At 39.8% G+C, this 20,066-nt stretch overlaps 2 protein-coding genes across 2 annotated transcripts; both read right to left on the reverse strand.

Moving 5' to 3' along the window:
- Positions 1-2,491: 2,491 nt before the first annotated feature.
- nle1 (notchless homolog 1 (Drosophila)) lies at positions 2,492-9,252 on the reverse strand. The gene is made up of 13 exons (XM_049592760.1): positions 9,197-9,252; positions 8,278-8,435; positions 7,654-7,874; positions 7,405-7,484; positions 7,228-7,304; positions 7,042-7,139; positions 6,301-6,493; positions 6,041-6,176; positions 5,876-5,922; positions 5,587-5,789; positions 4,874-5,033; positions 4,719-4,789; positions 2,492-3,424 (listed from the first exon to the last, which is right to left on the reverse strand). The coding sequence occupies exons 2-13, from the start codon at positions 8,413-8,415 to the stop codon at positions 3,412-3,414; spliced, it is 1,437 nt and encodes a 478-aa protein (XP_049448717.1). The 5' UTR covers positions 8,416-8,435; positions 9,197-9,252; the 3' UTR covers positions 2,492-3,411.
- Positions 9,253-10,936: 1,684 nt separating this feature from the next.
- On the reverse strand, positions 10,937-19,031 carry inpp5kb (inositol polyphosphate-5-phosphatase Kb). Its single transcript, XM_049592758.1, has 12 exons — positions 18,494-19,031; positions 17,384-17,488; positions 17,127-17,235; positions 16,654-16,770; positions 14,616-14,791; positions 14,398-14,509; positions 14,210-14,319; positions 13,010-13,232; positions 12,749-12,886; positions 12,587-12,670; positions 12,396-12,500; positions 10,937-11,160 (listed from the first exon to the last, which is right to left on the reverse strand). The coding sequence occupies exons 1-12, from the start codon at positions 18,712-18,714 to the stop codon at positions 11,095-11,097; spliced, it is 1,566 nt and encodes a 521-aa protein (XP_049448715.1). The 5' UTR covers positions 18,715-19,031; the 3' UTR covers positions 10,937-11,094.
- Positions 19,032-20,066: the final 1,035 nt, after the last annotated feature.

Genomic DNA, 20,066 nt, shown 5'->3' on the forward strand with positions numbered 1-20,066 from the left:
ATTATTTCTAGTTACTGAGTCATTATTTTGAGGTACTAACTCACTATTTCCAGATACTGAGTCATTATTTTGAGATATTAACTCTTTATTTCTAGATACTGAGTCAATATTTTGAGATACTAACTCACTATTTCCAGATACTGAGTCATTATTTCGAGATACTAATTCACTATTTCCAGATACTAACTCATTATTTCCAGATACTGAGTCATTATTTCGAGATACTAACTCATTATTTCCAGATACTGAGTCATTGTTTCCAGATAGTAACTCATTATTTCCAGATACTTAGTCAGTGTTTCCAGATACTAACTCATTATTTCTAGTTACTGAGTCATTATTTTGAGGTACTAACTCACTATTTCCAGATACTGAGTCATTATTTTGAGATATTAACTCTTTATTTCTAGATACTGAGTCACTATTTTGAGATGCTAAGTCATTATTTCCAGATACTGAGTCATTATTTCGAGATACTAATTCACTATTTCCAGATACTAACTCATTATTTCCAGATACTGAGTCATTATTTCGAGATACTAACTCATTATTTCCAGATACTGAGTCATTGTTTCCAGATAGTAACTCATTGTTTCCAGATACAAACTCATTATTTCTAGATACGGAGTCATTATTTTGAGATACTAACTCACTATTTCCAGATACAAACTCATTATTTCTAGATACGGAGTCATTATTTTGAGATACTAACTCACTATTTCCAGATACTAACTCATTATTTCCAGATACTTCGTATTTGTTTCCAGATAGTAACTCATTGTTTTGAGAGATCAACTAATTATTTCCAGATACTGAGTCATTATTTTGAGGTACTAACTCACTATTTCCAGATACTTTCAATGACTTTCATTTTTTTTATGTGTTTTCATCACACTGGCAGAAATGGGCTGCTGTCGACACTTGTCTGCAGCCTGAAACATGAAAGTGAATTCACTTCTACTTTAGATGACAACATGTCCCGACTATGTAAGCCATATGACTTCAGTGCGCTTGAGCCATCAGTGGTTTTCTTGTGCTGATTGATTCACTATCCTCTAGTCTCATATGTCACTTTAATATTCTTTGTTTACCTCAAAGCTAACCTGCTTCACAAGCCTTTTGTATACTAACTAATGAAACAGTTCATTAGCCGTCTTTGAATGCACTCATTATCTAATATAATGTTTACAGCGACAAGAGGGCAGTAGACATGTCAGAGGCTCGATAACATAAGGGACTAGTATTGAAGCAAGGCTTGGTTTTGATTGACCGTGTTGCGCCATGCAAGCCTTGCACAGAAGCCTTTTACTCCTCTTTGCCAAACTACTTTAGTAGAATCCCGATGTAATATCCCTGATAGGAGCAAATCTTTATTACATGTTAAACAAAGAGCAACAGAATATTGTTTAATCTTTATGTCTCTACTGCTTTCTTTTCATTAACTAAAGCACATCTTTAATGCATAGAATCTTTGTGGTTATGCTTTGCTGCTTTTCATAAACAAGACAACAGCACGTGTACATCATCGTACAGCATATCAGATTTGATCCGTCACCTTTCACAAGATCCTGTCTGGCAGAGTAATGGATCTATGTGAAACATGTTGGGATGACATCAGAAAAAAATACTGTTATAAAACATCAGTGCTCCGAGAATGATTTACATGATCAGATGTGGAAACCTCAGAAGAAACATATTTAGACATGACATTGTTTCAGTGGTTTCAATAAACTTGTGATTGATAAACCTGATCTGTGTCTCTGGAGATGTGTGTTAAGACATCAGACATTAAAAACACCCTGTAATTTCTTGTAAGAGATGTATGTGTAAATTATAGATGAACAAATGCTTTTATTTATTTTCTTATAGGCCAAAGTAGGACTGAGCAATACACTCACTGGCCTCTTTATCAGGTACACCTGTTCAACTACTCGCTAACACAAATAGCTAATCAGCCAATCACGTTGCAGCAACTCCATGCATTTAGGCATGTAGACATGATTGAGACAACCTGCCTAAGTTCAAACCGAGCATCAGAATGGGGGAGAAAGGTGATTTAAGTGACTTTGAACAGGGCATAGTTGTTGGTGCCAGACGGGCTGGTCTGTCAGAAACTGCTGACCTACTGGGATTTTCACACACAACCATCTCTAGGGTTTACAGAGGATGGTCCAAAAAAGAGAAAATATCCCATGAGCGGCAGCTCCCTGGGCGAAAATGCCTTGTTGATGCCAGAGGTCAGAGGAGAATGGCCAGATTGGTTCAAGATGATAGAAAGGCAACAGTAACTCAAATAACCACAAGACCATCTCTGAAGCAACAACACGTCCAACTTTGAAGCAGATGGGCTACAGCAGCAGACGACCACACCGGGTACCACTCCTGTCAGCTAACAACAGGGAACTGAGGCTACAATTCACACAGGCTCACCAAAACTGGACAATATAAGATTGGAAAAACATTGGCTGGTCTGATGAGTCAAATAATGTAGACACAATTTCCTTTGTTATGTCACAAAGTAAAAGTTGTGATGTAAATATTTATTAATATAAAATATTCACAAAGCTGCTTAAATACACAGAATAAAACAGGTTACTTTAACTGGAATGGTGAACCTGGTTTTTCCTCAATGGGATGGAGGATCAGAGAGCTCAGAGCTGGTGACACTTGGCTTCACCACAGCACCAGAAAAAAAATCAGCAGACTGTGGCTTTGCTGACCGCAGGACAGAGGAGATTAAAGGCTGAAGTTGCAGGGTGAGGGCAGTCGGCATTAACATCACAGAGGAAGGTATTAAACACTCCCACCTGTTGCCTTACTGGTCCACCTGTCACCTGCAGTATATAGTTCATCTTGTAAAGTTAAATCCTTTTATTTAACTCAGTGTGTGCCTCTCATTTCATCTGTTCTGAATATGTGTTCAGAAATTTAAGTGATGTATTCATTTTTAAATACATACATTTCTGCATATAGACATGGCACTATATAAAGGCAGTCTTTACATACCAGGGGCCCTGGTGTGTACAAAACAATATACAGATGAATGGAAACCCTTTCAATTTGAGATGCTATCACTGACATACATTTCACACTGTAGCTTCCACTTGCAAAGGTGTCAATGGATTGATGTTCTGATGCTTATAAACTCTCCCACTTTACATTCCCATTCAGCTAAACACCTTTACAGTGTTACATCGTTAACATTCCCACATGGGTTCCACACCTGGAGAGTGCATTTGCATCTGACTGGGTTAGAGCTCCTTGACACAATGCCATTGTTGACAGACAGTGTAAAGAAGCCAAATGGGGGATTAGGTACAGCCAGGCCACCAATGCTCCAGCTGTCAGGCTTCTTGATAGTAGAAGACGTGACATCCTCTGCCAAAGTTAGGAGGGGGAACAGAGGCGTGGCTATCTTCTCCATCTGGAAACACACCACGAAGCCAAAGGGTTACGCATTAGGCAACACTGGTATTCAACTTCAAAAGGGTAACTCCAGTCTTTTCCACCTGGACCCTGACCTGCTTTTGTGTTTAAGTGACTAATGGGAACAACAGTTTTTAAAACTGGTCCAGTATTGAGCGAGAGGGCTGCAGCCGCAAAACAGTATGCAATGTGCTTACTTTGCCACTGACAGGCTCAAACTGTCTGACAACATTACGCCACTTAATCTGCAAGGCGTCTCAGTTCTGACTTGTGCTCCTGTTCCTTTTGTGAAGATCCATAGTTCTCACACAAGGACCGGAAAAAGTTGAACGAGGTTTATTGAGAATACAAAAAAGAAAACAAAAACGGCCAGCCAGTTTTTTCCAAAATTAGATCTTGCACAATTCAGTACCGACTTGATGTCCTATTTCTATATATTCTCACTTTTCTATAGGCTATAGTAATAATACAGAAACTGTTGTGCAAACTTAAATAACAGCAGAACCTATATGATATGCCATACCAACACAGACATTTTTACTAAAGATTAATATGTGCATAAGTGGCTCTTATAATTATGGAAAGGATCCCTACAGAGACAGACATTTTGTTAAAGAGTTAGATCCTTTTTGTTTAACCTGCCCCAAAACTGCTGTTGCCAAAGCCACCAGACTCCACTGAAATACAAAGTGATTTTTTATCATTGTAAAACTCACTTAGTTGTAAGTCCATAGAAACAAAATAAAACTCACAAAAGCTGTCTTGATTCGTCTTTTATACAGTTTCAACAATGACCCACTCTAGTTTGGTTAAATAAACCCTTAATTTACTCAATTAGATGTGGAAATATGCTGACTCTATATGTGCTAAATCTAATGTCTATTCAAATGCAGTCTGGTAGGTTTGGCAAAACCAATTTCAGGGCTGTTTCTGGTATAAAAAAAAAGAAAAAGAGAAAAAAAAAGAAAAGGGATCTTGCTTTTCAACAAAAAGGTCCATCTCTGTAGGGATGTCAGACACTTACAATAATAATCTGAGCCTGTCAGTGGCAAAAACAAGCACCTTTAGTGAAGGTAATTTGATGGTGTCCTGAATGGTTGCATTTCAGCCTGTTTAATGGCTGTTAGCTGCAGCAGTCTTGCTCAATACAGGACCAATTGCAAAACCTGTTGCTCCTGTTAGTGACTGAGACACAAAAATGAGGGGAAATATGATCCAGGTTGAAAAATACCAAAGTTACCCTTTAACTAACTGACAAAAAGATGAGCATGGCTTCTTGGCATCTCACTCACATTCTGAGACATTTGTCTTTCCCGCCACTGGCTACTCTTTGTCCATCAGGACTCCAGTCCACTGCAAAAACCTGCACACACGAAAAACAAGGCATAAGAAAAAAACCTACAAACCATACAAAACTGTCAGGGAGCATCACTTTCTCCTTCCTCACCTCATCAGCGTGGCCAGGCAGGTCCATGTTCAACTTCCCGGTCTTTATGTCCCAGACTTTAAGTGTGCTGTCGCTGCTTCCACTGACCAGCAGCCTGCTGTCCGCTGACCACGCCACTTGATACACAGATCCCACATGGCCACGCAGGGACATTAAGTACCTTTGGGGAAAGCAGACACACAGGCAGAGATATAATTACACAGTGACACACAGTGTAATCACATTACATTTGTCTGTAATGTAGTAACTTAATGTATTACTGATGATAAATGTAGTAATCACTAAATAAATATAATTTAAAAAATATATAAATTAAAAATCTCTCTTCAAACCCAGAGGGCTAGTCTCTTATATTACATGATTTATGCCTACTGATAAATTATTTTGTGGCAATGAATATTTACTCTAGGCCTTGTTAGGAAGGTCAACCTCTTTTATATATTATATATATTAATATGTTTTTCCACCACTGCAGAGCCATTTTGATTCCCCTGAGCCTTGTTTGTGATTGATAAGGGGGCATATGTAAGGGTTAACAATATATTGTTAACTTGCAATCAGCTACATGACAGTGCATGTCAGGTGATGTTGTGGAATAACGCCGATGACCCCAACACTGGTGACACACATACATAAATCTTAGGCTTACAGCTCCATCGCCTGGACAATAGGAGTATGACACATGGATCATTCATGATAAGAGATTTTCTTACTTTCCAGTGCGTCCATCCCAGATTTTAATGGACTTATCGAATGAGGCAGAGGCAAGAAGCCTGGTGTCTGGAGAGAAGAGCACTTCGTTGACCAGAGCACTGTGGCCAGTCATCCTGGCCAGAGGCTTCTTGTCTTCTGCAGGGTTCCACAGGAACAGGGTGAAATCATCGGAGCCAGACACCAAGCGCTCTGGAGCTGAGCCCTGCAGTATGACAACAGGAGTGAGGGCACTGATACGAGGGACATACAGACTTGAATACATCAGAGCAGACAACAAACAGTGCTTACCCTAACTTTATTATATCTCTGCAAAGCTTTCTCCTTCAGCTCTTCCACTGGGGGGAAGAAAAAAGCTTGTTACATGAAACATCTTCACCAGAAAGCCTCTTCTTCAGAGAGTAGCAAATGCTCCCACTCACAATGTACCCCAAAAGAAAGTAACATGATCCTTACATGGTCCAGAGAGGTCCTGGGGATTGATAGTGGCAGTTGCAGGTTCAAAAGCTCCAGTGCGCAGGACATAGTCTGTGCTGAGAGCCAGGGTGTTCACCCAGTGGGCGTGACCCTGCAGAGTCCTGCACTGGACACCCTTTATCCACAAAGAGAAGTAAATACACATTAAGTCTTGCTCTTACACACAGATGTCTCTTCCCTCTCATTCATCTCCTTCTGTCCATGCCAGCAACATTTAAAGAAGTGTCACACACACTTACATCTTTGGCCCTCCAGACTTTGACCGTTCTGTCCTGTGAGGAAGTGTAAAGAAGTCCATCTCCACCCCACTTCACACAGGTGACTGACTGAGTGTGTCCTGTCAGGATCTTCTCACAGCGTCCCAACACAGTGTCCCAGATGCGTATAGAGCCGTCCTTAGAGCTACTGGCTAAGTTCCGACACTCTGGGTTACTGAAAGGGAGAGAAAGAGGTGAATCAGAACAGGCACATGCTACAGCAGGGCTAGGGGGTGCTATAGCCAGGTCACAATCTCTTTTTCTGGAAAAAACAAAACATATTCCTGTCCATAGTCTAAGACAATATCCACTACAGTACAGATGAAACATTCACATTTTTAAAAGTTAAATCATGAATAATTAGTTAGCACACAAAAGCTACAACTTATCAGTGTGCCAGTGCAGGTTCTTTGGTTACTGTAACTCTGGTTTATCGCCTGTTGCGAGGTGTTGTAACATTATACAATGATTATATGTAACATTAACAATGACTCCTTTCTACTGGAGTGTCACAGTAAGTCATGACAGTGAGCCAGCATGCACAAGACCAGGACCCTGAAATTCAAGCCATTTTCTTGATAATGGCCTAGAATTGTTGTAATTTTACAATTTCATGAGTAAAATATATATTAGTGCAGAAGCTGCAATTGAATAGGATTTCAGGTCAGCAGTAAAATAGGCAGAAATGTATAGAAATGCAAAAGTGATGAATTGGGTGCTCACAGATGGAGAGGTTCCCAGCTGAGCCAAGTGATCCATTTGGTGTGTCCGGTCAAAGTCTTTCCCATCTGTGAACCTGTCACTGGATCCCACAGACAGATCTACAGAAAGAGCACCACAAAAATAAATACATTATGCTCATAGGATACATCTTAAAACTATCACATTGTATGTGTGTTAGAAGTTCACCTGGCTGTTCTTGCACCCTGAAGCCAGCTTCTTGCCATCAGGTGACCAGGCGATGCTCAGTACCCAATGTGTGTGTCCTGCAATAAAGCAGAATACAGTTCAGCTGTGTCTATGACCATTAATCAAACATTTATATCATAATGTATAGGACGCTGCCTTGGAGAAGGGATCTTCTACCTCTGGCAGTATGATGGGGCGTCTCAGTCATCAAGTCCCAGAAGCGCACTGTGGTGTCACCTGAACCACTGGCCAGATATCTGAAACAAACAAGGACAACTGATTAACAGCATGTTTAAGTCTTCAGAACATAATTTTTAGTTTCATCCCTTCTCTAGATGTTGTTATATCAAGAGCCCTGTTGGATAAATGAGAGTACACAAAAGCATGACAAGCAGCAGCTGTTCATTCTGCATCGGAGTTACTCACTTGCCGGTGGGGCTGAAAGCAGTTGAGATGACAGCTTCTGTGTGCCCCTGTAGTGTGCTGGTACAGCGGGCCACGGCTCGAACCCTGAACACAGCCTGAGGCTGGTACACCACTGGCAGAACTTGCTCTGTTTCGACGCCAAGAGCCTGCACACACGACCCCAGACTGGACACCACCTCAGCCTCTCCACGCACAAAAAATGCCAGTGGCACCGGCTCCTCCTACAGTGAGTAACAGCACAGAAACAAGACGTTCACTGGATTTCAAATTTCAGCTTTATATAACTTCATTAACTGAGTCCAAGATGGGACAAAATAGAAATCAGTGATTGGCCTGTGAGGTCTTTGAGTGATGATGGTGTTTGTGGGATATTTAAGTGTTCGCAAATTCAGTAATAATGAAATCTGTATTTGGTTTCTATTTTGGTGTTACAGTGGGTGATACTGCCATTGTAACACACACTGTATATACACAGTAATACATCTGGCACTTAATGCTAATCCCCACTCTCTGATACGCTGAGACATATAGCTAAATATATATAAGTGAAATGTTTTCATGTGCAGATATGTGCAGGTTAATCACAATTTCCTACATCCATGTTATTTAATGGCAGCTGGTTACCTTCTGAAGCAGTGCATTGCAGACCAGCTGTAGTTTGTCTGGGGTGATGTCTAGAGGCACATCAAAAGGTGAACCCAGAACCTCCCCTTCTTCATCCTGGAACTGGATCAGCAGTCGCTCCACGTCCCCACTCGTCATCCTCAGATTTGGATCTAAACCTAGAAACAGTAAGTTGTCTTTACATTTCTGGAAGTGGAATCAAACTTGTTATACTTATACTTATATATAAGTGCACACTGTAAATAAATAAACGCCTACAGGCAACTGCCAATAATGTTTAGTTTCGTCTTAGTGTTTGGAGACCTCTGAATGACAGTTCCCAGCTGTAAAATATAAAACTTCTTCTGCAGAACAAGTCCAGTCCTTCATAAGACAATAAAAATGGATACATTATGTTTGACATGTTGGGGTTCAGGGATTATTTAGAGCCCAAACCATGACGTTGTATCTGCATGAAAGCGGATTTTGCAGAATTAAGCAGTTCTTCCTTTTGAGTGAAAACAGTTCACTTTGAGATGTTGTCAATTCTCGTTCTGTCATGAAGGCAACATTATAGCAGCTAACGTTAGCTGAACTACCTGACAGGATATCCATTACGTTAACCCATTAATATTATCATAGAAAACAAAACTAGGAGTAACACACTGTAGGGCCATGATCAGTATTGTTATTCTATAGATCTGGGCCCATATTACCACCTGAAATCAACTGTTTAGCGGTTTATTTTTAGCTAGCCAATGTCAACCGTAGCTATCAACGAGTAAAGCTAGCTCAGCTAGCCTGTTGTTAGCTAACAGTCTGGACACCTAATTCCTCTAAGCAGCGATCACAGGTCAGTAAGATACTTGTCACTTGCTTTTACAGTTTTGTCTACTTTTATATGGCATTAAATCGGCACGTACATGTATTTTAACATTACCTTTAGCGAGGTAGCGATGTGTTCAAACTCCCCACGTGTATAACACCGAAGAGCCTTTAAAGAGAAGATCCTCCAAGAAGCCGGTGTAGTCATGCCAATGAAAGCACTCGCGCAAGGAATTGTGGGAAAGTAATGTGCGGAAGAACCGTCGTCAATTGTTGCCTTTGCTGGTTTGCCGTACTGCTTTACTCATCTTCACTCTTATTGTGTTTCTGTAAGTCCTCTGCCGACGTCAACCCTTAGACAATAATAATAATAATAAAAAAATTGAATTTCCCCTCAGGGGGATTAAAATTAAAACGATTGAATTAATAAAAAAAAAAAACCTGAATAATAATAATAATAATAATAATAATAATGATAATAGTAATGATAATAATTATAACGAATTAGAGATAATAATAATAATACATTTGAGATAAATAGCATAAAAAATACTATATATTAAATTACATTTATATTAAATAATACCGCATATTAAAAAAAAAACAAACAATTATATAGATAGATAATTTTACATTAAGCTTCCTTTGACTTTTACACATTTTTATATTCTATAACACATGCACACCTTCATCACTATCAAAGTAGGACCATTACATCATGCCTTTCTATCACTTAAAATATGAAACTGACATATTTTGGCTACCCCTTAAAAGTATTAGCTTTTCCAAGTGAAACAGCATAGATGCTGATCTATGACTTGTTGTGGTGTGTTGGCTCCAACTCACAAGTACCCACACGACCCTGATCTGTATCTTAAATATTTTGAATATAATCTACCCCTGGAATGAGTGTAGACATACAAGCTGAAAGAGAAACTGAACAAAGCCTTTCTTAAATTAAAGGCTAGTAACCACGTCCCAAAATCACTGTGGTGTTTATTGTGGGATATGTCATAGTGTGATATTGTAGTATACTAGTACTTGCTAGAAATTTGACTCTGTGTGGTGTTGCTGCAAAATAAAATGTTAAGCTATCTGTTACAGACCTGTAATCAGTCAATCAAAAAGACACAGTTTCATTATAACACTTTTTATTCTTTGACAACATTCATCTTTTTTGCATTGGAATAGAAAAGGCAGCCTGTATCTTACTATTATGAGAAACTACATTTAAGAAGTTTAGAGAAATAATTAATTGAAAATATAATCTTGTCATGATTCTGTCCACTGCTTTAGAGTCTGTCATAATACACATTAGACTTAAATGATCTCAGATACTTTACACATATTTATTATAAAGCAATATATGACTCAAAACACCTCAGAGTAGAAGTTCACATCACCAGCTAACATTATATGTTCTTAGAGGAACTCATGCGTACATTAGATTTTTAAATCTTTCTCCCATCTTCATCATTTCAGCCTCAGATACTTGGGTCCAGTAATCCAGAATTGACTTCATCAACATAAAATTTTCTATACAACAGTTTGATTGGCAGATCTTTCTTACGCTTGCTGTACAACCCTCTGAACTGGAACTCATGTAGACCCAACCAAAACACAAACATGTATTTTCAAATACAATGGGCTGTGTTGACCTGCAGTGTATGACCAAACAAAACTTAACTCACTCTTTCTTTTTTGTTTTTTTTTTGCTCTAACAGGCAAAATAGGCCTGTGGACAAGCTGGAAGGCGTCTCATTACAGCAATAAACCTTTTGTGTAAAGAAACTGTTCCACCAAGAGTGAATCTGTTTCCAAAGCTGAAAACAACAAACTGAAGTTTCCAGTCCATGTGATAGTGCAGTATGGTTGCCATTAGTTAATGAGTAAATTAGCTGAGCCAGCAGATGATGGAGTCGATCTTATGGGGCATTTGACAGACTGAATCAATTCAGTGTAAATTTCTGGGGGAGAGGAATAAGATGTGGCACTGCAGTGAATTTGTTCTTATTAGTTGAGTCCATTGATGTTCTCAGGAACAAGACCTTCCATGACGGCACGCTTTGACTCCAGGATCTGCAAGACCAAAGTAAAGATGAGATTATTAAACTGAACAGCCCAATGCCACACACATTTACTACTGAAAATATACCTGCAGTGGCCACCTAAGTTTACATCTGTACAATCCATTGCAATGCTATGGAAGCCCATTTCTACCAGTGTAATTAAAAAAAGGAAAGATCCTGTAAGCCATTAGACTGAGAAATTTTCTCAACATTATGACTCAGTATCCCAAAATAACGACTTAGTGAAGACAAAGTGAATAATGACTTAGTGTCTCAAAATATTGAATTAGCATCTAAAAAAAAGACTTAGTATCCCAAAATAATGACTTAATGTCTCAAAAATAATGAGTTAGTATCTAAAAACAATCACTTAATATCTCAGAATAATGACTGAGTATTTCAAAATAATGACTTAGTATCCCAAAATAATGACTGAGTATTTCAAAATAATGACTTGGTGTCCCAAAATAATGACTAAGTATTTCAAAATAATGACTTGGTATCCCAAAATAATGACTGAGTATTTCAAAGATAGTTACTTAGTATCCCCAAATAATAACTTGGTATCTTAAAAAAATGACTTAGTATCTCAAAATAATGACTTAATATCTCAAAATAATGACTTAGTATCTTAAAAAAAAATGACTTAGTATCTCAAAAATAATGACTGGGTATCTAAAAAGTAATGACTTAGCATCTCAAAAATAATGATTAAGTATCCCATAATAATGACTTAGTATCTTAAAATAATGACTTAGTATCTCAAAATAGGATTTTAGTTTTCAAAATAATGTATTTATATTCCAAAGTCCTGAAAAACTTTCTCAAAATAATGACTTAATATCTCAAAATAATAGGAAAAGATACTATCTCATTACTTTAAGAATGTTCAGTTATATGGTCAGAAATATGCCTTAACTTTTGGAGGTGTTGCAAATTTTTTTTGACCTCCCACATGCACAAAACAGTTAGGATGAGAATTTACCTCTCTAGTTGTTGGTGTTTTTTTTTAGTAACAATTATTCACAGAACTGTTGTACTTTGTTTGGCATCACAGATTTCAGTGCCAGTCAGTCCTTTTTTTTTAAAAAAAAATTTATGGCAATACAAACAGTAGTGGATGATCATAAGCATAGACTGAGGTGTCATTGGGCAGAGATGATACAAAAATCTTCTGAGTAACAAATCATGATAGAAGGTATTTACATACAATAAAGAATAAAGTTGTGATAGTGGTAAGCTCACCTGGAAGCTAGCACTGAGTCCGATGATGCTTTGCATGTTTGTACTGAAGTAGCCCAAAACATATTGTCCGCCCAGCAGAGGGATCTCGTCCTTATCCACAGATATCTGCAACCCAAACACACACACACATCAAGCAAACAGTCACATAGTATTCAGCCAGTCATGATATAAACATCCCACTCGCACTTTACCTGTATGACTTCATTTATCTCTGGCAACTCGTCCTCTCTGACCCAAACAAAGGTTTCATAATCAGACGCACTCTTGAATCCCACCTGCAGGAGAACAACCCCAAGAGTTTAAAAGTTTCTTGTATAACAATGTTTGTTTTCCCTCCTTGTCTGTCGCAGTACCTTGTACAGGCCGATCCAGTCCCATGTGGAGGACATGAAGTCCTCTTGGACGGTGTAGTTAAGAAGTGCATCATGGTCGGCGCTCCATACACCCAGAGGAGATACATGCACCAGTGGTGTGTCAAAGCACTTCCTCAGCTGTGGGAAAGACAGGAAGAAAGAGAAGGAGCTACGTAATACAGAAAAAAATATGCATCAGCAGAAGTAGATTTATATGTACTGATGAACAGTCCTAGAACTTTACAGTGACCCTGTTCTCACCTCCAGACTGAAGGTTGCAATCACAGGCTTGTGGTCACTGACTCCGTAGCTCATTTCACTGGTGTACTTGTCCTGAGTGACCAGGAGTGGGTACTCATCGAGCCCATCATCAGTAGAAGTTGATGCCTTCTCATCATCATCGTCATCATCCTCTGATGGCGGGGCTTTGGGTTTGATGCGCCAGAGAATCCGGTCGGTCCAGGCAGGTTTCCTCTTCTTGCCACTGAGCAAAGCAAAGACAAGCATTGATCACACAGTTTCCTATTTGAGAATGAGTTGAATTCTCTGTTTCTAAACACTTACCAGATATGTCACATTCCCTTTTGTGTCAACCTGACTAAAGATGATCATAATAATCATACAGACATGTTAGAGACAACGCTGTTAAAGAACACATCCCCAACTGACATGGGATTACAGCTTATGTATATGCACATAAAGCCATGCATACATTATGCCAGAACAAAGAGGGGGGGTGCTGGGTACAGGAGGAGGTTATCTCAGCTGTAATTAATTTGCAGAGCATGTCTGAAATTCATCAAGGTTATTATGTTTACTAAACCTCTTTGTGTCTTGTCATTTATATCAGTGTCTCCAGTGATTTTGTGATTGTCTTAAACCTTCATGGAGCCTATTCTGTAATATGGGGCCCACTCTTATTCCTCTTATATCTATGGAGACACCCACCTTGGCGGGTCTAGCTCCCTGTACCAGGCCCCCAGCCACACAGAGAGCAGCCCCCAGGTGAGGGAGGTGAGGAGGAAGAAGAGGGTGGTGCTGCAGCGCTGCAGGGGCCTGGGTCTGTACATGGTTAGGGGCAGTGCCAAAGTGCTCTTTCTGAGAGAGACACATACATGGTGCTAGTGTCAGGGATGGGTATGACTCACAAGAGGAGCTGCTCCCAGTGTTATTTACACATTACTGCTGTGGGTTCCTGTTTGGTGTCTCAGGGGTTACATGTGTCGTGTCAGCTTAAGATGTGGTGGCAAAAGCTTCGGGGGAAAGGACAGATGGTGCAGTGGCTAAGAAATAAGGGAATGTGGGGCATGCAACACAAAAAACTTAGAGAGCATCTTACTTAAAACCCAACCATGTCTTCGGGGTGCTGTACAAAATTCAAACGGAAACAAGAGCACAGATGAAGCTGAAGAAATGTGTTGCGTATTTGTGTGTGATATATTTGTTTGTGGCACATGTTACCTGGTATCATAGGTGTCAGAGTTACGGTCGAACTTGTAGGTGGGCTTAAAATTTAATGGCCCTTCCTCAAATTCCTGCAGGAAAGGCTCCTTCTTCTTCATCATAGTGAGCTGCGGGGACATTAAATAAATTAGTGAGTGTGTGATACTGTGTGTGTGTGTGGATGTGGGCATATTCTGGTATATTACCTGGTCCTTGCCCCACAGTAAATTAAGGCGTCCGCTGTTGATGGACGAGCGCAGGAAGTGCAAGCCATGGTCTGCAATACGGAAGTTCAGGTCGCCAAACCAGAACACCACCCTGTGTGAGAGGGACGGAGCATCATTTTACCTGCTATACAATAATCCTCAGTGCTGTGTGTGTGTGTGTGTGTGTGTGCACCTCTCTGTACAGTAGGTGTACTGACTTGTGATCCCGGACTTGTGGGGTGTCAGTGATGTCAAAGTCTTGTGTCTCCAGGATGTACTCAATCTCATCAACGCGCTGCAGGGCGTAGTTCATGTGGGCTGCTAGGTGGCAGTTCAGGAAGCAAACCATGTGGCCGTAAAAGGAAAAACGCACGGAGACTCCTCCTTTATTTCCCTGAGATAACAGAGGGAGGAATACGTCATATTTTTATCTTTTAGAAATAATGAATGCAGACTATACATAGCAAAAATACATTCATTTTACTGCAGTATTTATTAGAAAATGAAATATACTGTGGTTAAAACTCTTCCACTGTGGGAGTGGTGTCTTTCAGGGGCTGAATTTTAAAGCTAGAGCGAAGATGCCGGTATCATATAAAAATAAAAGATCTAAGGAATCCATTGTACTAACCACGTCATAGCTTTTTGGGAAGGGATTTAAATAACGCTTCAAAGTTAGGCTAAATTTTAGCGAGGGCAAAACTGGCATGGCCATTTTCACAGGGGTCCTTTGATCTCTCACCTCAAGATATCTGAATGAAAATGGGTTCTATGGGTACCCACAAGTCTCCTCTTTACAGACATGCCCACTTAATTACCTATTGTGACGTCTTGTGTAATCACAGCCTCATGAAACTTTGCAGCCACAAACAAGAGACCCACAGCATTCAGAAAATGTATGTGTACAATAAGGGAGTTTCTCAGCAGTTTCCAGAAGAGAAATGCTCACCATCCAGTCGTTGAAAAATGCAATCCTTAGAGAAATGTTTAATCTCTATGATGTTCCTCAAGGTTTTGGTTTCTGAATGTAGTATTTTGGGGGGATTTTTGACCATTTCTATCAATTATTGAGTGATTACAAATGCTTAAATTAAGCACCAAATCTGTCTAACAAATAGTATCAACTCCAAAATTGCTGCAACAACTTTGAAACATACTGTGCGTTCCAAAACCCATACTACCATACTATATGCCAGAAAAAGATTTAGTATGTCCCAATACATAGTATGTCAGATGCAATATGCCAGAAATACCAGGATGTTCAACTACATCCGGTCTGACTTTGCAGTCTGCAAGCCAGCATGTTTCTCTTGCTATTCTGACCCAGAATCCTCTGCACAGCATATGATACGTCACATTGACTGAGCCACAAACAGATGACAGCTTGACGGTTGATTGACAGCTGTCAGAAGTGGCAATGACAGATGACAGCACACGCAAGTAACTGATGACCAGTCGAATGGTAATAATAGGAATATTGATTATTTACAAAATAATCATGAATATTGCAAACAACTAAAGGACATAGCTATGAAAATGACAATGACAGAGAACTGCAGATGTAAATTCACTGTCACAAATATAAAGTGTTAGATTCTACAATCTGTGTAAAAGTTAAACCACATACATCACAAAGTAACAGCAGCAGAGCTCTTTGGGTTGATCTTATCTCTGGTGAGCTCTGTAAGTGGCATTTGTTTAATGTCCAAGGTAACGGATATATAAGCAACAGGGTCAAAGTTCAGGGTGTAATATTACGAGACAGGAGTATGTCCAGATTGTGTGCACGCTGCATGCAACAGTACATACTTTTTAAAAGCAGCTGCAAAGTATGTGATTCGGTACGCATGCATCATTCAGCACGTGAATGGCCGTCATATACTTTCATCATAATGTTTTACTCCCTTATACACTAATCAGTAAAATGTGAGTAGGTGCCTGACAAAAACACCCCTTTGTTTTACTTTGGATTAAAAAAAGTTTGGCCTTTATCCAGTCAGATGGTATTTTTCCTTGAACTCGGATGAGATTATTTGTCTTGCAAGTGTTTGCCCTGGTGTACCGTACCAGTGTTTGTGTTCTTTCCTCGTCAAAGCTGTGGCACATTCCACTAAACAAACACAAAAGGCCTTTCATAATGTGTTTAAACTCCACAGCATCTGATGCCAACGGGATTCCTGGTGTGCAGAGTTTAACCGTCCGTGTTGTTGTCTGTAAGGTTCAGAGCTGACCAGCACTCCCATTGTGATGACCTACCCAGTAGCCAAAGATGCCAGTACGAGTGTAGGTGGTTTGGATGTTTCTGATGTAGGGGAGATGGATTTGTTTGGCAAAAACCAGCAGCAGCAAACCCTGCATCCTGATTGATTTGACCTAGACAGAGATGGAGGTAGATTTTATTAATCATTTTAAAATGTAATTTTTCAGTATTTTTAGAATACTTTCCTTTATTTCTACTTTAAAATCTCTTAAAACTTGAGTTTATGTATACATGTAAACATAAAGCTAGAAAATGATATTTCATTTAAGATAAAATCAAATGAAACAAAAGCTACACGTCTCAAACTGTAAGTTACATAATGTCAAAAAGAAATAAAGTATTTAAGGATTTTTATGTGGCCCTTAACTTTTCGGAGACATACAGTAACCTTTAAGGCACTGTTTTTCCTTTACACACACACGGAAATTCACAGCACTCAAACGTGTAACCGCCCTCTATCCTATCCCACCTTAACAAAGCCTCTGGGTGCCAGTGTGTCCATAAAGACGTGGCTCCAGGAGTCCTCTGCTAACAGGTCAGAGATGAACCTTATAGGGGTGGCATTCACCTCCTGCAAGCTGACACACACCAACACAAACAATTTTTTTTTTTAAAAAAAGCTTGTTGTTGTGTTTAATCTTTTTTTTCTTTTCTTGCCAAAGCAGTAGAAGAGACACTTTTATCCATCACTCCCATTAATAGCAGAGTTATATTGTTATTTCTCACCCAATCACATAGAGGTCTGTGGGGGGCTGGACGTCTAGCTGCAGCAAAGAGGTGACGTCCTCGGGAGGCTCAGCTGTGGCCACATTCCAGGTCACCATGTGCAGCCTGTCAGTATTTGATGATGACAATAATTGACTGAGGTGATGGGAGAAGAGAAAATACTGACAATATATGTTGCAATACTACATTTTCCTTGTTGTAAATAGAGTACTGAAGAAATGAGTTCTCAAAAAGCTGAAATGAGTTAGCATGTTAGCACACATGGTTCTCGTCTTAACGTTAATGGGTTTTTTAATGGGTTTTGTTTAGATGGCTGAAATAAGGTCTGTGGTTTTCACAAAGTTTTCTTCTGCGACCTAGAACAAGTCAGAAAATACCCCACTCGTGAATACTGAAGCTTTTACACACCTTAAAAAATGCAGTTGCCAACAAGTGGCTAAAACTGGAATGTCATCATGCCAAACATGGCTTGACAGTCTCGCTGTGGTGGCGAGGTTTAAGTCATGCAACCATAGTGTAGTTTGTTTATAGCCTAACGTGAGCTTTTTACTTCTGGTGATTGCATTTACGCTTTAAAAATCACTAAGTGGTGTTCAGATGTGATATCTTGCTGAACCAAATGTGAAAATCCAATGGAAAAACCCAATTGTTTTTTTGTTGAGGGAACTAGGGCGATGCTAACTTCTGTGCTGGCAAAAGACATCATCCCTGGAGCACTCTAAACACTAGTGTAATTGATTCAGTTATTGACTTCCATTATTGGTGGTGTGCAGATTTAATACTACAAATACTTATACTGGAAAACAAACTGTTTCATTCCTAGCCAGTATTAAGTTCTGCTTTATTTTTTTTTATTTAATTTCTATATCCATGTTTTCTCGATGTCTACTTTCATTCCAATTTCATTTCATTCCCTGTTTGTTAGTGCCCTTGGACAATGGAAAGCTAAAGTAAAAACAGCCAAAATAAAGAGGAACATTAATAATAACATAACATTAATATCATATTTACTTTTGAGTGTTTACATTTCTTTAATCTTAAATTAGAAACCAATAAATTCAAACACTTCCTGCTTTCGTATCTGCAAAACTTGCACATGTACATGTTGACCTGAATGCGTCTGTGGGAATGAAACGCCCGCAGAGATGAAACGCTTCGTCCAGCGAGCGGGACACTTCCTCACTGGCTTCATCGTCAGAGCTCATGTCCTCTATGCAGGTCATCAGCTGAGACAAACGTTGGCGAAGAAGCACCTTGGTCCTCGAGCCCTGAGACGCTGAGCTGCTCATGCTGTCTGAACGCACACGTGGACTGTCTGTAAAGGGGTCCATCTTTGGTACCTGGTGTTGGCTTTGTTACCTGTATGTCCGAAAGGTCAGGAAGATTATTTACTCAAATAGAAAATTAAGGTGCCGTCCTTCTGGGGCAAACAAGAGAAATCCAGTGGAGAAAATTCCCTTGGTTTGTTTTCTGTCAGACTTCTTTAGTTGGTTTGGTTGCATCCATTTGATGTGGCCAACTCTGCTCAGGCCACTGGAAGTAACGTGAACAGATGCCTTGTTAGTCAAATCTCTCTTCAGGCAGCTTGTGATTTAGCTCCTCCAAACTGGCCAGGATGAAAAGCTCGAAAGCCCAGGGTGATGTTTGTCTGGACTGGTGCAGCCCTCTCTCTGGTAGAGTCCCGTGTGATCAAGCAGCGATGGAGCAACGACTGACAAAGCAGTGGGGTCGACTCAGGAATGTGGGCAAGAGTGAGTCAGATTTGGACGTTAATCGCAGGCAGGAGACGGGCATGTGAACGTGTGTGTGTGTGTTTGTCTGTAAGTGTGTGTAGTCACAAAGAATAGCACAGGAGGACTGAAGGCTGACCCTCCATCATTGTGAGTAGTGTTGCAAGACTTGAATAACCCTCAGATCCCTAAGAGGTTTACTGCCAGCGCTCTCTCTATCAGCTGAGTCCACTCAACAATGCATGTAACCCTGCAATTACAGTCACGCATTAACGAGAGGACGGCAGCACACAATGGCATTAGCTTCTTTTGGCCTCAATCCAATCTCTCCTCATATAGGTGAAAGGTTATCTTTGTAAACCCAGAGAGAAGCGGGGGGTTAAATGCCATTTTGTAAGCACTGACACTGCTGGGGTTTTTTCCCCCTAAGAACAAAAGCTTAAATAATTCTAACTAACAAGTGTTTCAGAACAGTTAATGGTGGACAAATTGTATAATAGATTTGGATTCATGAAGCAATCAGCAATTCCAAAGTATTTCCGGTAATCCTTAAATGGTTTAAAGATTTCCACACCCTGAATGCAGTGAGGTATTTTTAACTTTGGACAAAGAGTTTAGTTTCAGAATTAAGTAGCCAGTATTGGCAAATGTGTCTGTAAGAAAATGACTAGGATTAGACACTGTTTTGCACACTGGCTTCATCAATTCAGAGAACTGAACTTTATATGAGCTATGACTGTTTCCAGTTTGTGTTTGGCAGCCTTTTTTGGAATAAAATTCCTAATATAGCCTCTTACCCTGAAAAATCGTCATACCTACACAGAGGGCACCCTTTGCAGTTTCTATGAGAATCACTCTTTCACATCTCTATAGCCTGTTTCACACTGCCTCTTCAAGGCAGAATTTCACACCGTCATGCAGTCTCGCTGTTCTTTATGAAAGGTACTATTGCG

The sequence above is a fragment of the Epinephelus fuscoguttatus genome, linkage group LG12 (assembly GCF_011397635.1).
Source record: "Epinephelus fuscoguttatus linkage group LG12, E.fuscoguttatus.final_Chr_v1".
In the NCBI taxonomy this organism is placed as follows: Eukaryota; Metazoa; Chordata; class Actinopteri; order Perciformes; family Serranidae; genus Epinephelus; species Epinephelus fuscoguttatus.